Here is a 16,839-nt window from a genome sequence, read left to right as displayed (position 1 = left end):
TTCCTCCGGCTCGGAGCTGGTATTTGTCCCGCCCACTCCTATCAGCTCGATTCCGCTTCCGGTTGTCTGGGCGCTGGGTTCCGGAGAGAGGTTGCTTCGGTGGTCGCGATGGGGAAGTCAGATTTTCTTACCCCGAAGGCTATTGCCAACAGGATCAAATCCAAGGGTCTTCAGAAGCTGCGCTGGTATTGCCAGATGTGCCAGAAGCAGTGCCGGGACGAGGTAAGCGGCCCCGGGATGGCCCCATGCGCCGTCCTCTCCCTTGTCCAGCTGGAAACCCGGGCTCAAGCCCCGGATGCTGAAGGTGAAGGCGTGGATCTCAGGTCCCTCGGTCTGTACGGGGCGAGTCAGCTAGTCAACACAGTACGGACCTTTCCCTGCAGCCCCCGTCCTGGTGGGAACCAATAGTCTGGAAGCCTCTTTCTTCCCAATCTGCCCCCAAAAGAAATGAGAAATAAGAAAAGATTTTGCAGCTCTGGTAGAAGTGATCCCACTCAAGGCTTGAATAATTAAATGCCAGGCGCCTAGGTAATAACAATAACAGTCATCTCTGACTTGCCCTGGCTCTTAAGAGAAACAGAATTGTTAGGATTCACACTTTTTTTCAGGATCAGATGAAAAAGAAATAAGTTCTTGCACACTACTCATCCAACAATAATTTATTGAGCAGCTACCATGTGCTCAGGCAGGGAGATTATTGTGGTTGAGATGTGGACCGGGGTCAGACTGTCAGAATTATGAAGCCTTGCTGCACCACTTAATTGCTGTGTGGCCTTGGGCAAGTAACTTACATTCTCTCTGCCTGTTTACTTATCTGTAAAATGGGAACAATAGCTATACCTACTTGTAAGATTGTTGTGAATTTTAAATGAGTGGAATATGTTTAAAGTGACTCTGGGGGCGGAGGGGTCATCTTTGGTCAGATCTTGAAAAGCTTTGTGTGCTGTGCAATGGAGTTTACACTTTTTCCCATGAGATGGGTGATGAATGAATCGCCTTGAAGAACTGAGAACAGGCTAGTGATGTGATCATATTTTTCTCTAGAGATTTAATTGGGTAAGGATGGGAAGAACGCTAGGCAATTCTGTGTGAGGGGTGAGATATTTTAGTGGGACTCATATTAGATAGCATTGATACTGCTATTTGTTTTCATTTCTCTTTAGTTCTTTCTAATTGAGTCAAGGTGAAATTCTCACACAGAAAACTAGAGACTAACTAGTACATTGAACATCCATATATCCATTACTCACATTTAACATTTTTAGTATTTTGTCATATTTACTTTTTTCTGAAATGTTTTAAAGTAATGTACAAACTTCAGGATATTTCACTGCTAAATACTTAAAATGCATTTCTAAAATATTAGGATATTTTTCCACAGAGCCACCATGTATGTCATCACACATAACAAAATTAATAGAAATTCTTTCATGTCATCTGATACACACTACAAACTCACATTTTCTCAGTTCCCCCAATTGCTTTTAAAGCAATTTAAAAAACAACGAGATCAAATTAAAAGCTATGAATTGGATTTGGTTATTAGGGCTTAAAAAATAAACTTTATTTTTCAAGCCATTTTACATTGACATGTCATCACCAAAGTCCATAGTTTACATTAGTGTTCACTCTTGGTATTGGACATCCTATGGGTTTGGACAAATGTCTAATAATACGTATCCACCAGTGTGATATCACACTGAGTGCTTTCACTGCCCTAAAAATCTCTATGCTCCAGGTTATTAGGACTTTCAATTCTCCCTAAATTCTCAAATTACAGTAGAACACACTTCCTCCACCCTTTCCTTCCACTCCCCTACTTTTTTTCTTACCATTGACTTGAAGATACTAGGTCAGTCAGTTATCAGAACATTGACACTTTCTGGATATGTTAAATTGTTTCCTTTAATTGTCTTTACCTTCTTTCTCTGATTCTTGTAATTGTTGATATCTAAAGAATTGATTAGGTTCAGCTGAAACATTTTGGGACAAATACTTGATAGGTGATTCAGAGTATTTCATATTGCATCACATAAGGAAGCCCATATGTCTAGTAGTGCTAAGATGAGTATGTAAAGATGACAGCCTGTAAAGTAATGTTAGAAAGTAATATTTTCCCTCTTGCAGGAACATGTAACTAGTAGGGTGATACTTTGGAATCATGACCATATATCTATTTTTCCTTTCACCTGTGTGTTTTAGCATCTTTGCCTGAGTTAATTATTTCATTAGGAGTTGCAGAGTGGTTATTTGTCTAATTCTTTCTACATTTGTTATTGGCTGCTACTCATTTGTAAAAATGACCTTTCTCATCAGCCATGGCCATTCAGTTATCTTCAAATGTTATCCTAAAATATAGTTCCAATGGGAAAAGGAAAGTAAATGCTTAGTACGTTCTGAAGGCATTTGTGGTGGTTCTGGCCAGTTTGCCCCCAGATCTGTTTATTTCCCTTCCCTATGTGGGAGGACAGCCTGGGGGAGGAGAAGTTGACCCTAATAAGTTTCCGCCTCTGTCTTCTGTCTTTCAGTATTGGAAGATTGAGTGGGAGAACGGTCAGGCCCAGAGTATTCCATTCCTGCCCATCCACTCCCTTGGGTTTTCTTGAAACTACCCTAATCAAGTTTTAGTGTTGAAATCAGGACAATGGCAATGGGATTGAGCAGAGGAACTGGATGAGAGTTATTAAGAAAGCTGACTAGGCTCAGTGATTTATGGAATGTAGGATGAAAGAGAAGGACACTAGAATGCTGGCCTTGGTCTTGACTTGGGTGTAATACGTCCTATTCACTGAGGTGGGGGTTACAGGAGGAGAGGCACATTTTTCATTTCTATTTCTAGTGAAGAATCAGGTTCAAATGCTAAGTAGTACAGATACAAAGTCAAAATGTATCTATATATGTAAAAGCCTAAGTGACAGTCCAACCATCCTACCGGTAGTTATGACACGCACTGACCACCAGGGGGCAGACGCTCAACGCAGGAGCTGCCAAGTGATAGCAACTTTGTAGAATGCCCTCTCGCACTCTGGGACCCCTTGGGGATGTCGGACTGCCGGTTTCGGCTCAATCCCCGCAGGCCAGGCCAAGGGACCCCACCTGCCAGAGAGACCCCACTCACACTGCAGATGCCCTACAAGCCCCAGCGTTGCCCCAGGTGCAGCCAGCAGGGAAGGGACCATGGGAGGTTGGCTCCAGGGGGTGTCTGGCCTGTCTGGCCCAGTCCTGCCGGCCACCTTCTAATTAATTTCCTTACAGTGTGCACGAATCCATGCACTGGGCCTCTAGTGTTTTTATAACCATTTGAACAGATATAGATTAGTATGCTTAACATAAGGTTTATGTAATATGCAACAATGTATTTTGGGCAATAGCCAAAGTACAGAAAAGAGAGTGAAAAATAGTGTCCTTACTGGAAATTAATGACCCATTTTATTTCATTATATTCCTCAAAGCACTTGTATACCACTCTGTGTGCAATAGGTACTCAACAGTAATTTGTTAAATTGACACACACACAAAATGAAATCATTCCTATGTTACTGTACGTAGAAGTGTTTCTTACTAATGTTTTCTAAAGCACTATTTTTTTGTCTCTTTAGTATTTGGAATTATTCTTTGATTAGCAGGGTTGCAAAACTCAGCTTGGTAATTTGGCTAGTGATTTTAGTACTTTTTACAGTTTATCATCAAAGAGCAACTTTTTAGAGTTTAATTAAATACTTCTACTCAGGCCCCATTATGATGACCTAAATCAGAATTTAATTACTCCCTTTGCATTTTTGTAGAATGGCTTTAAGTGTCATTGTATGTCCGAATCTCATCAGAGACAACTATTGCTGGCTTCAGAAAATCCTCAACAGTTTATGGATTATTTTTCAGAGTAAGTAACTCAAAGACATTCTTATCTCATAAGCCTCATTCAGTTGGACATTTCATAGATGCTTAATATTTTATGTACGGGAGGCTCTGTTTATCCTTACATATTAACATGATAGCTATATTATATTTGTACTCAGTTTCTGTCTTCCTTGTGTAATTTGTCATAGTATGAAATTATTTTAAAAAATGTTCCTCACAATTCAGTTTTTCCTTCTTTTCACTTCAAACAAACAAAACTATCTTTTCTTTTAAAACAAGTGTGGCTAAGAGCACAGCTCTGGAGTCAGATTGCCTTTAAATCCACTAATGAGCTATGTGACTGGATAAATTACTTAAGTTTTTCTGGGCTTTAATCTTATCTCTAAAATGGGACTAAAAATAGTACCCTCTTCCAGGTATTGTCTCTTCTTCATAGGGTTGATATGAAGCTATATGAGTAATATTTATAAACTACTTAGAAGAGTACCAGTACTCAATAATATTAGCTATTAATTATTAATAATATTTAGTCTTGCTTCTCTCCATTTCTTTTTTTCTCAAGTTCCAGGCCTTTTGCTTGTAGGACCACCTTGAATGCCTCCAGGGCACTTGTGGTGCCCTTTGGGAAATACCATCTGGCAGGAGCCGCCTACACTCAGTGCTTCCCTGGCCGCCCCCTTCCCATTCCCTCCATCCATGTGCTGCCTCCCACCGCTGTCAGACTCCTAGAGAGTCACTCGTGCCTTTCTCCATCTTCCTTTTCCGTGATCTTTCTTCAATGGATTAAATCTTAACTCTCAATTGAAACACCTGTCTGATTTACCTTCTTTCCTGGTTTTCCTCCTACCACTCCCTCTGCTCACTTTCTTCATTAACTCCTCTTCCTCTCCCAGCTCCTCAAATGTAGAAAGTCCTTCAGGTCCTGCTTGGCTTCTTTTCACCCCACTCTACAGTCTCCCTGAGTTACATTACTCTTCTGTTACCTTTATGATTGGATAAACATAAATTCCTAAGTCTGGATGTTCATTCATAACATCTGTCTTGAGTTATAGTTCCTTTGTTTTTTTTTCTGGGCAATCCTAATCTATATTTTTGAGGGCCATCTCAGAGTCAACATTTCTAAAGCTGAACATAGGATTCTTCCCACCACACCTGCTGGTTATCCTTTGCTGGCTAAAAACTGCCTATGCCAGCCGTGGGCAAACTACGGCCCGCGGGCCGGATCTGGCCCGTTTGAAATGAATAAAACTAAAAAAAAAAAAGACCATACCCTTTTATGTAATGATGTTTACTTTGAATTTATATTAGTTCACACAAGCACTCCATCCATGCTTTTGTTCTGGCCCTCTGGTCCAGTTTAAGAACCCATTGTGGCCCTCGAGTCAAAAAGTTTGCCCACCCCTGGCTAGGCAGACTGCCAAGCTGCAAACCTCAGCATCCTCTGGAAATACCTTCATGTGGATTCTCCCCTACAATGTCCTTTAAACCTATGTCTTTCTATTCTCACAGTCACAGTAATCATCCTCAGTGTCTCCACCTAGAAGATTTCAGTGACTTCCTCACTGGTTTCCCAACCTGCAGCTTCTGTTCCTCTTGCACTAGTACCTGTTCTCTGCCTGTGGTTCACAAGCCAGTGCCTGATCAGAATCACCTTGAGGGCTTGTGAAGACAGAATGGCAGACCCACACCCACTTTCCGACTCAGTAGATCTGGGATGGGGCTGTAGACATTGCATTTCTATAACATGCCCAGGTGCCCAGGTGACGTTGATGCTGTTTGTCTAGGGCAGTGGTCGGCAAACCGCGGCTCGCAAGCCACATGCGGCTCTTTGGCCCCTTGAGTGTGACTCTTCCACAAAATACCGACTTCTGCGCATGGGCCACGAAGTTTCAATCACACTGTACGTGGGCAATTCTAATCTATATTTCTGAGGGCCATCTCAGAGTCAACATTTCTAAAGCTGAACATAGGATTCTCCCCACCACACCTGGTTATCCTTTGCTGGTTAAAAACTGCAGAAGAGCCACACTCAAGGGGCCAAAGAGCTGCATGTGGCTCGTGAGCCTCGGTTTGCGGACCACGGGTCTAGGAACCACACTGTGAGAACTATTATTGTGTGCACTCCAACAGCATTATCTTTCTAAACCACAGATTGTCACAAATTAGCTAAGTAAATTATTTTATGCTTTTCTATTGTCTGCATAAACCCAACCTCTTTAGCATGACCATCAAGGTACTTGAAAAATTAGCCCTAACATTATAGTCCAGCTACTAGGTACATCTTCTCCTTGTTATTCTATTCTACCCTGACTCTCACGCCCATTTTTATCTGTCTTCAATGTTAGCCAAATTTGATCGTCATTTCTCAAACATGTGACTCTTTCATCTTTCATGTCTCTGTGCCAGCTGTGCATGGCCTTCTCTTCTCCACCTGTAAAAGTCCTATTTACACTTCACCACCCATATTACAAGTCACCTCTGGGCATCTCCCTTCATTCTTCCTATGACATTTTCTTACATCTCTTTTTCAATTTGACTTTTGTTATGATTGGGTCTGCTAGATTATAATCTTGGTGAAGATTCATGTTTTATTCACCTATGTTTATCTAGCACTTAACACAGTGCGCTCAGTTCAGAGGGACACCCTGAGTGCCAGTTTCTTGAGAAATAAGGGCAGTTTTGTTACCATCAATAGGAAAGGGTTGTTATGCCATAGTCAATAGTGCTAAGAAACTTCATGAAGGACCCTCCCCAAAAATGTGTAGTCACTTGTGCTACGACTGTTTTGCCAAAACAAAAAGTTTTAACTCCAAACTGATTTTTAACTTTAATTCTTGAAAGCTGTAATCTTTGGGGATTCTTTCCTTGTTCAGTTTTGAAAGATTCATAACAAATATTCAACAAATGTTTCATACATCATTTGAGAATCAAACTGTACAATGGCTTAAATTTCAGGAAGAGAATGCTATATGTTTATAGAAATTACCTTATTGCTTTCCTTTCTTTCTTAATTAGGGAATTCCGAAATGACTTTCTAGAACTTCTCAGGAGACGCTTTGGTAAGCATTTTATGTATTGTGCACAGAAAACTTTCTGGTCTATAACCTGCTCAGGATCAACAGTTTCACATTTTGTTCTTAGGCACTAAGAGAGTTCACAACAACATTGTTTATAATGAGTATATCAGCCACCGAGAGCACATCCACATGAATGCCACTCAGTGGGAAACTCTGACGGACTTTACCAAGTGGCTGGGCAGAGAAGGTAAGAATGAGACATTTGAATAATAGCAGTTATGTGGCTCCATTTCAGGGAGAGAGAGTGTGTGTGTCATAGTTTCTATGTAAATTTATTGGAAAGAGGATGAGTAAGGGATTTTAAAAACTGTGGACCCTAGCTGGTGTGGCTCGGCTGGAATCTCATCCCATTCACCAAAAGGTCGTGGGTTCGATTCCCGGTCAGGGCACATTCCCAGAGTGCGGGTTCGATCCCCAGTCAGTGTGCATATGATGTTTCTCTCTCACGTTGATGTTTCTCTCTCTCCTTCTCCCTTCCTCTCTCTCTCAAATCAATAAAAACATACAAGAAAATTTAAAACAAATAAAAACAAAACAAAAAAACTATGGAGTCCTAGCTGATGTAGCTCAGTTGGTTAGAGCATCATCCCATACAGTTAAGGGTTGAGGGTTCAATTCCAGTTCCAGGGTTCAATCCCAGGTTGAGGGTTCAATTCAGGTCAGGGCAAGTAATAGAGGCAACTAATATTTCTCTCTCACATCGATGTTTCTCTTTCTCTTTTCCTCTCCTTTCCTCATATCCTTGGGTGAGGATTAAAAAACAAAATGGGGAGAGGAGCATAATATTCCAGGATTGATTTTGTGTAGTACAATTAAATATAAATGTCTGGAATCACTCTTTTGACAGTGCCAAGTTTATCGCTGAAGCAACTTCTCCTTTAGATTAAGGATCATTATCAATCCTCTTCCATTTTTGCCCCCATATTCATTTCACTTTAGGAAACTTCTTACCCCTCTTAAGGAGATTTTTAAATGTATTGCTTTATTCATTTTTAATCTTATAGGATGAAAAGTTGGGGAGAAGAAGAGAGAAGGAAATTTTTGTGTCAATGTACTACTTATTCAGTGTGCTATTTTATTCCATTTTAGGGGAATAATTTCTACTTAGTTACATTAGCAAAATATCATGTTACATTAGCAAAATACTCCATATATGCTTACTGCTTAATCATCACTTGTACTTTTCATTTCATTTTTCCAGCTTCCTTGCATTATTATAGTGTCACTGGATTTTAAGAGCTTGTTTATAACTAAAGATGTTAACCATTTCTCATGCATTGCGAATGATATACCATGTTTTTTGTTACTGTTTTACTCTGCTGTTTTACTTTTTGGTCGTATCAAACTTGTGCATTAAGTATAATCATATTCTGTTTTAAAATATGTATATATCATGTACTCATTGGTTGTTAGACACACACAGTTGGTTAATTACCAAGCAAGATAATACTTCTTTCATGTGTTTTCCTTGTTTAAATACGTTTCCTCAACCTAGGTGGCTAAAAATCAGAATAGTTATTTTTATGTTCAAAGACAGAGACTATTCCACTTGAAATATATTAGTCTCATGAACTATAAATATGGAAAATTCATGTACTGCATGAATTTCTATATTTGAATGAAGTGTAAAGAATGCAAAGATAGAACATTTATATTTACCTTCAGCTTTGATTATGTACAAATTTATGATGTCTGTGTTTTTTTTTAAGGCTTGTGCAAAGTGGATGAGACACCTAAAGGCTGGTATATTCAGTATATAGACAGGGACCCGGAAACTATCCGCCGGCAACTGGAACTAGAGAAAAAGAAGAAGCAAGACCTTGATGATGAAGAAAAAACTGCTAAATTTATTGAAGAACAAGTGAGAAGAGGTCTGGAAGGGAAAGAACAGGTGGGCACAATATTATTGGGAGAGGCAATAGAAAGACAGCCAGAGATGCAAAATTGCTTGTTTTGTTAAGTATTGAATTGAGGTTTGTAGGTATTGTGCCTTCCCTAGGAAGAGGTAGAGCATGGCTGAGTGTAAAAGCCCAGGTTTCGGAGTTGAGACAAACCTGGATCAATTCCTGACTTACTGACTTAACAATCTTAATTGTATAATCTTCTACACCTCAGTGTTTGTGGCTCTCAAGAGAGGCAACAGTTAATGAGAAAGAAATAAGCAGGTAATTTCTCCTGGTTGTAATTAATGCAGGGCTGAAGATAAACTGGGAGAGTAGGGGGCCAGAGCTTGCTCCAGCCTGGGGAGGGCATAAAATATTTGAGGGTAGACACAATTCCTGGGTTGAGAAGTCTTAAAGAAGTAATGGGCAACACCCGAGTAAATGGGGGAGGGAGGGCAGGCATGGTGATGGTTCAGGGGTTAGAATAAGTAGATCAAGGCATTGATTTCAAAAATATTTATTGGGTACCTCCTATGTGCCAGGCACTCTTCTAGGCATGGGGTATACAACAGAGAACAAAAGATAAAAAAAATCCTATAAAATAATTCTCAGCTGGAGAATATTTACAGTACATATAATTTCTTAATTAGGATCTTAATCATGTTAGAGTTGTATCTTATAGCTACATTGCAACGTAGGTAGCAAGTACTAATACAAGAGTATTGAATATTGATAGTAAATGCTCTGTAAACCAACCTTCAAATTTTTTTTCTCCACAAGGAAGCCCCTGTTTTTACAGAATTAAGCAGAGAAAATGATGAAGAGAAAGGTAATTTTACTTCTTTTTCTTTTATTAATGTGGATGCTTTTGTATTGGTTCTGCTAAAAGTTGGCATGTTTGGAAGCAAGATGCAATCTGTCGGGATTGCTTTGTTCTCGATAAAATAAAAAGGAATTGCTGATGAATTGGGTGGGATGCCCTCAGCTACAAATAAAAACAAAACTGGCAAATAACAAATTACCCTAAACAATAAGGAACTATTTTGCCATGCCAAGAGTTCCAAAGGTGGGTAGTTCAGGATGCTGAACTACCAGCAGCTGGACACGAGGTGGCTGCTGGCACTTTCAGCCGTCATGTGCAGACTCAGCGTTGTCCCGAGGATGACAGACAGAGCATCTCTCCAGGAGTTCCTTATGAGCAGATACTCCTCCCGCCAGTGGACTCCTTTTTGATGTCATTGGTCACATGTCCTCCTTAAGAACAGTCACGGGGAAGGGAATGGGATTGTTTTGATTTATTTAGAACAAAAGAACCTTACTAATCACCCCCCAAGGGTCCTACCTTGTAATCCTGATGCCTTGGGCATTATGTTTTCAGCTAATCGAGGTGTGAATTTTGGGAGATACAAACATTCAGATCATTGCATCCTTTGAGCCATGTTTGAGAGGTATGGGCGCCTAAACAAAATTGAATTTCTATTAGTGAGGGGTGTGGGGGCAGAGGAGTAGAAAGGCAGTGCAGGCTGTCTGCTACAGCGCTCGATCACGAAGGTCTTTCCCAGCCCTGTGAGCATCCATCCAGCATGTTATACAGGAATTTATGACCTCTGGATGGGAGCATCCCAGCTCTCATTTATTCAAAATGCCCATGGAAAACAACAAAAACAAAATGCCCGTGAATTTATATGTGGATATATGTGGCATCTTATCTGATAATTTGTATTATCATTTTCCTGAAATATGGAATACCAATTTTTCTCTCCTAGTGGCATTTAATTTGAATAAAGGAGCAAGTAGTTCGACAGCAACATCTTCCAAGTCAAGGTGAGCTGCATGAACAGGTATCTTATAAATTGAGAATTTCTGTGAAATATTGATGACTACATTTTAAAAGCTGCAGTATTTAAAAGAAAGAAAAACTGCAGTATTGTGAATTATTTTTGTCTGGTTGTACTTTTTGTTTTTTGTTTGATGGCTGGTGTGTGTGTGTGTGTGTGTGTGTGTGTGTGTGTGTGTGTTGGGGGGATTAGCAGCTGTTTTTTTGTTTTTTTTTCTTACTTGCCTGTCATAAGATGACTGTCTTTTGAGGAAAGGGTTCTTTTGATTAAAGGCTTCGCATGGATAAACTATTACTTCTCCATGCATCCTCCCCCACTTAATGGTTCCTCTGCTACTGCAGTATTGTTTATTTTTCTCTCATAGTCCACTTAGCAAGTTTAAATGTTTGCGAGGGAATACATTTTTTGCTTTACCTGCTACATTACAATTTTCTGAAAATAGAGGCTAAGTTATTGAGCCATCTCCTTGGTACCACCACCCAGAACTGTGTAACTGCCCTAGTGGTCACTCAGTAAGAGTTGCCTTCTCTTCTAAATGGCGTAGTACAGGCAGGAGTCCACACACTTTCTGCACAGGGCCACACAGTGAACACTGTAGTCACTGTCAGTCATGTATGTCTTTGCCACAACCATTTAACTGCTGTCAAACATAGGCAGTATGTAAACGATTGAGAATGCTGTGTTCCAGTAACATCGTATTTGTAAAAATAGGCTGCAGGCTGGATTTGGTCCTCAGGCTGTAGTTTGCCAAACTCTGATATAGCATATAGTCAGGTACTTCTCACTTTTTTAAAAAATATATATATTTTATTGATTTTTTTACAGAGAGGAAGGGAGAGGGATAGAGAGTTAGAAACATCAATGAGAGAGAAACATCGATCAGCTGCCTCCTGCACACCCCCTACTGGGGATGTGCCCGCAACCAATGTACATGCCCTTGACCGGAATCGAACCTGGGACCCTTGAGTCCGCAGGCCGACATTCTATCCACTGAGCCAAACCAGTTAGGGCCTTCTCACTTTTCATGTTCTTTTCTAGTTATATATTCTTTCACCAAATATCCACTATTTGTGATATGCAATGCATTTAGTTTGGTTAAAGAGGTTAATAAGCTAAATATAAGAGAAGATGTTCAGGAAGGTACCAGGATATATGTGGAGTTAGTTTTAAACCGAATTTTACATGTTGTGTTTTTAAGGCTCTCAGTCTTTTGGGGGAAGAGTGGCGTTAATTTATAGGCTAGTGCCTACTTGGCATGACTAAAGTGGCTAGGAGAATTGAAGGAAATGGACTGGCTGAGTCAGCAATGTATAACTGCTTCAGAATGGCTTGCCAAATGTCTTAGCTTTAATCAAAATGTTTCAGAATTAACACCTACATTAGGTATCATGAAGAAGTTGGTTGAGTTCTGTATATGATACATCTGAAAATCCTTTTTAAAATATTGATATGACCTGGAAGAAAGACTTGAATATATCATAACATACATGTCACATGGTTTTGGACCCTTCTGTATTTTTCTCCATTCTCGTTTATTATTTGTTATACCTAAGTGTAGATGAAGGTAAAGGTTGGTCCCAGTGGTGCCCAAATTCATCACCCTTGTATTAGTTTTCTATGACTGTGGTAATAAATTACCACAAACTAGGTGGCTTGAAACAGTGGAAATCTCTTTTCTCTGAAGGTCAGAATTCTGAAATCAAGGTGTCTGCAGGCTGTGCTCCCCCAGAGGCCCTGGAGGGGAATCAGCTTCTGGTGGCTACTTGTGTTCTTTGGCTTGTGGCTGCATCCCTCTTGTCTTCATGACCAGAGTCTTTAAATTTCTCTTTGCTTTATCTTCATGTCATCTTCTGGGTGTGTGAGAGATCTCCCTGTTTCTCTCTTAAAAGAATGCTCTAATGCTGTCTTTAAATGCTTTAAATTTTTTAAAAATAAAACAAATGATGGGAAATAATTCTATTGTATTTTTTAGTCATCACACTTATTATCTCCACCATAGCTTTGTGCAAATATTTATCTGTTTCATCTTTTGTCAGTATGACATATTAAAGAATTAGACTGGTAAGATTCATTTAGTCAGCAAAACTTAATTGAGCACCTATCTTATATGAATCACATCATAGTTACTGCTACATTACAGGGGGGAAAATTTATACATATGGTCCCTCCCTATGAATGAGGGGTCATATGTACAAATGATTATAATACATGGTGGAGTGGGATGTATACCATAAAGTGCTATGGCATTTCAAAAAATGACAATTCAAGAAACCTCATGAATAAGGGATCTCAAAGAATTTTAACAAATAGAGAAAAATGAAGAGTTTATTGTTGGTATAAAAGAGGCATGTGAAAATTTGCAAAGGCATGCATGGCTCAGTTGATAGCAAATTGTTTACAATGGCCAATGGGCATGAAAATCAGAGCTAGTACTCTGGAGTCAGTGATGACAATTTTATATCGGCATTAAAAAAAATTAGAATTTACACTGTCAACTATGAGGTCAGGCAATAAAAAAAATATTTAAGTGACGTGTTAAGGCCTTTGCTTTAAAAAATAGAGCTGACAATAATGTGTTAGACTTCTAGCAATCATTTTACAAACATTTAATCCTTGCAATTGAGCTCAGAGTTGGGTCACATTATTATCCCCATTTATAGATGAGGAACAGGCTTAGAAAAGTTCATTACTCAAAGTTCTAGGAGTAATAGCCTCAAACCCTGATCTGCCTAACACTGAAGCCAGTGCTGTCGTCACTCTGCTATTCTGGTTATATTGACAATTGCTGAAGGGGTGAGGAAAAGGTAGCAGGAGATAAAGACAGGAAAGGGTTACATGTTCTCCTGGTGCCGAGTCCTGTAAGGGATGCAGATGACTCCTTCATTGCTTCCACTGATCTGTTATAAATGAACTGGAGGCCCCGTGCATGAAATCTGTGCGGGGGCAGGGGGGGGGGGCTCCCCCCCCTCAGCCCAGCCTGCACCCTCTCAGGGATCCCTCTTACAATCCAGGACTGCTGGCTCCTAACTGCTCACCTGCCTGCCTGCCTAATCGCCCGTAACTGGCACCCCTGCCACCCTTAACCTCCTCTGCCTGCCAACCTGATTGCCCCTAACTGCCCCCCCCCCTCCCCCCCCGCTGGCCTGGTTGCCCCGCAACTGCCCCCCCTGCCGGCCTGGTCGCCCCACGCAGCCTGCTGTTCGGTCATTTGGTCGCCCCTCACTGCCCACCTTGCCGGCCTGATCGCCCCTCACAGCCTGCTGTTCAGTCATTGTTTGTCCCTCACTAACCCCCCTGCCGGCCTTGTCCCCCCACTCAGCCTGTTCGGGTGTCCGTTCGGTTGTTTTGGATGTGACGGCCCCTGGCTCTTTATATATATAGATTATGTAACAGATTTCTTCTGTTATTTATTCTGCACATTGTAAAGTCTATCTCTGTATAGATTTTGTTAACAAGCATGGTTCTTCTTGTCAGTTCTTTGGGACCAAGTGCATTGAAGGTAATAGAGGCCACAGCATCAGTGAAACGGAAAGAACCTTCCCATAGCTCAGCTCAATCAAAAGAAAAGAAGAAAAAGAAGTCTGCACTGGATGAAATCATGGAGGTACAGTTGATGAACTGCCCGTTCACTCTCTAAAATATATATTTTATTGATTTTTTACAGAGAGGAAGGGAGAGGGATAGAGAGTTAGAAACATCGTTGAGAGAGAAACATTGATCAGCTGCCTCCTGCACACCCCCCACTGGGGATGTGCCCGCAACCAAGGTACATGCCCTTGACCGGAATCGAACCTGGGACCCTTCAGCCTGCAGGCCGATGCTCTATCGGATAGAGTCCACTGAGCCAAACCGGTTAGAGCCCATTCACTCTTTATCATTAGAGGAATGATGCAGGTTAAACCAAGGAAAATTAAATAGTTCCACCATTGTTAGATTACTATAAAGTTAAAAAATGTGCACATGCTAGGTTAGGAAAAAGGAGCCTAGATGCAGTTTCACTGGAATAGAATTAGAACTCCCCACAAGGTTTAGTTTCTTGTTGCAAGTGTTGTCTTCAGAACTCTCCATGCAACTATGGTCTGTGGAATTCAAAGAGAAGGACTTCAGTGGTAATGGAAGCTAGACGGGAAAGCCCTGTTTCCCTTCTGTGGCTGTGAAATTGGCATCCTCCAAGGATTCCCCCACCAACCTTTGCTCTCCTGTTGTCTTAACTTCCACTTGTTGCCTATTAGCAAGGAAAAAGCTGTGACATACCTACTTTTAATTTGATTTAAACTGATGGCTAAGTTTATGTGATGAGCCATTGAAAACTTAATACTGTCTGGATCTAGGGCAGGGGTGGGCAAACTTTTTGACTCGAGCGCCACAATGGGTTCTTAAACTGGACCGGAGGGCTGGAACAAAAGCATGGATAGAGTGTTTGTGTGAACTAATATAAATTCAAAGTAAACATCATTACATAAAAGGGTACGGTCTTTTTTTTTTTTAGTTTTATTCATTTCAAACGGGCCGGATCTGACCCGCGGGCCGTAGTTTGCCCACGGCTGATCTAGGGCCATACTTTTTACCTGGATTCTAGAGCAATTCTGCAGAAAGTTCCTAATATACTCCTAAATATTCCTTTTTCCCTTCTAACACATAACCTTACCTTTTCAATAAATGTATGAAATAAGTGGAAAAAGAAGGGGAAGAAAAAGAATAAATAGATACAAGAAGCAGGTTTTTTCCTCCCTTTAATATCATTTCCTCTAGGCTGTCCATCCCTTTTCTTCATTTATGAAGGTCTAGGAGGTTACTCTTGGGTCTTCCCTGTTACTGAGTCCTCACACAATGAGGAGCAGTCTGAAAAGCTTAAAGTATAGCATAAGATGTGTACACTCTGAGATGTCATCATTCCATCATTCAACAAATACTTGAGTTGCTGTTCACTAGCTAGGCATTATGTGAAGTCATGGGTCTGTAGAATAGGGATAAAAACCCACTATCTATGTGTCATGGAGCTTTCATTCTAGTGAGGGAGATATTCCATGAACAAGTGAGCAATAAATAAGTAATTACGTACAAAATACTAAGTCCTGAGGTGGTCTGAGCGGCAGGAGTAGGGAGAGAGCTTGTGCTATGGCAGGAAAGAGCTCTAAGTCAGTCATGGGAAGAAACGTCCCACATGGCTGCAGCTTGTGAACACAAGAGTAGTAGTCTTTGAGGTTAGAGAGAGAAGTAGTGGGAACACCAGAGAAGTATAGGCTATGACAGAGAATTTTTAAATTTAATTCAAAGGAAAATAGAAAGCCAGGTCTACCTGCTTTGAATATAATAATGCTAAATTTAGGATATTTTTTGTTTAAATTGGAAACTTGGAGGAATTGAAATGAGGTTCATAATCAACCAAAGAAAACATTATTCAGTCCACTGAAAGTTGGTACTTAGGATTCTAACTTTAAGCAGTTGAGAAAGAAAAGGGCATGATCTACTAGTAAAGCCATAATGGCCAGTAGGCCTTTTGTTCTTTCTTTTTTTTTTAACTCTTTATTGTTTAAAGTATTATATAAGTCTCCTTTTTCCCCCATTGACCTTTTCCCAGCCGCCCCCACCCCCCCAGTACGTGCCCTCTCCCCCTGCGCTCCCCCCCCCCCCCCATGGTCTGTGTCCATTGGCTATGCTCATCTGCATGCATACAAGTCCTTTGGTTGATCTCTTAGCCCCTCAACCCCCACCTTTCCTCATAGGTTGGACAGTCTGTTCTATGTTTCAATGACTCTGGTTCTGTTTTTGCTCATCAGTTTATGTTGTTCATTATATTCCACTACTGAGTGGGATCATATGATATTTATCTTTCTTTGACTGACTTATTTCACTTAGCATAATGTTTTCCAGTTTCATCCATGGTGTCGCAAATGGTAAGAACTCATTCTTTTTTATAGCAGCGTAGTATTCCATTGTGTAGATGTACCACAGTTTTCTAATCCACTCATTTGCTTATGGGCACTTAGGCTGTTTCCAAATCTTAGCTATGGAATTGTGCTGCTATGAACATAGGGGTGCATATATCCATTCTGATTGGTGTTTCTGTTTTCTTGGGATATATTCCTAGAAGTGGGATCACTGGGTCAAATGGAAGTTCCATTTTTAATTTTTTGAGGAAATGCCATACTGTTCTCCACAGTGGCTGCACCAGTCTGCGTT

At 40.5% G+C, this 16,839-nt stretch overlaps 1 protein-coding gene across 1 annotated transcript in view; it reads left to right on the top strand.

Annotated features, from left to right (window-relative positions):
- Positions 1-54: 54 nt before the first annotated feature.
- The window catches only part of KIN (Kin17 DNA and RNA binding protein), a 35,829-nt gene continuing 19,044 nt past the window's right edge, over positions 55-16,839 (top strand). Inside the window, exons 1-8 of the mRNA XM_081110290.1 lie at positions 55-222; positions 3,786-3,880; positions 6,874-6,917; positions 7,000-7,122; positions 8,645-8,826; positions 9,599-9,647; positions 10,585-10,642; positions 14,131-14,260. Of these exons, the coding sequence (XP_080966416.1) occupies positions 109-222; positions 3,786-3,880; positions 6,874-6,917; positions 7,000-7,122; positions 8,645-8,826; positions 9,599-9,647; positions 10,585-10,642; positions 14,131-14,260 (795 nt within the window). The 5' untranslated portion in view covers positions 55-108. The remainder of the gene's footprint in view (positions 223-3,785; positions 3,881-6,873; positions 6,918-6,999; positions 7,123-8,644; positions 8,827-9,598; positions 9,648-10,584; positions 10,643-14,130; positions 14,261-16,839) is intronic.

The sequence above is a fragment of the Myotis nattereri genome (genome assembly GCF_964212035.1).
Source record: "Myotis nattereri genome assembly, chromosome: 1".
Classification (NCBI taxonomy): domain Eukaryota; kingdom Metazoa; phylum Chordata; class Mammalia; order Chiroptera; family Vespertilionidae; genus Myotis; species Myotis nattereri.
The sequence above is the reverse complement of the archived record's forward strand: the minus strand, read 5'-3'. Positions and strand labels throughout refer to the sequence as shown.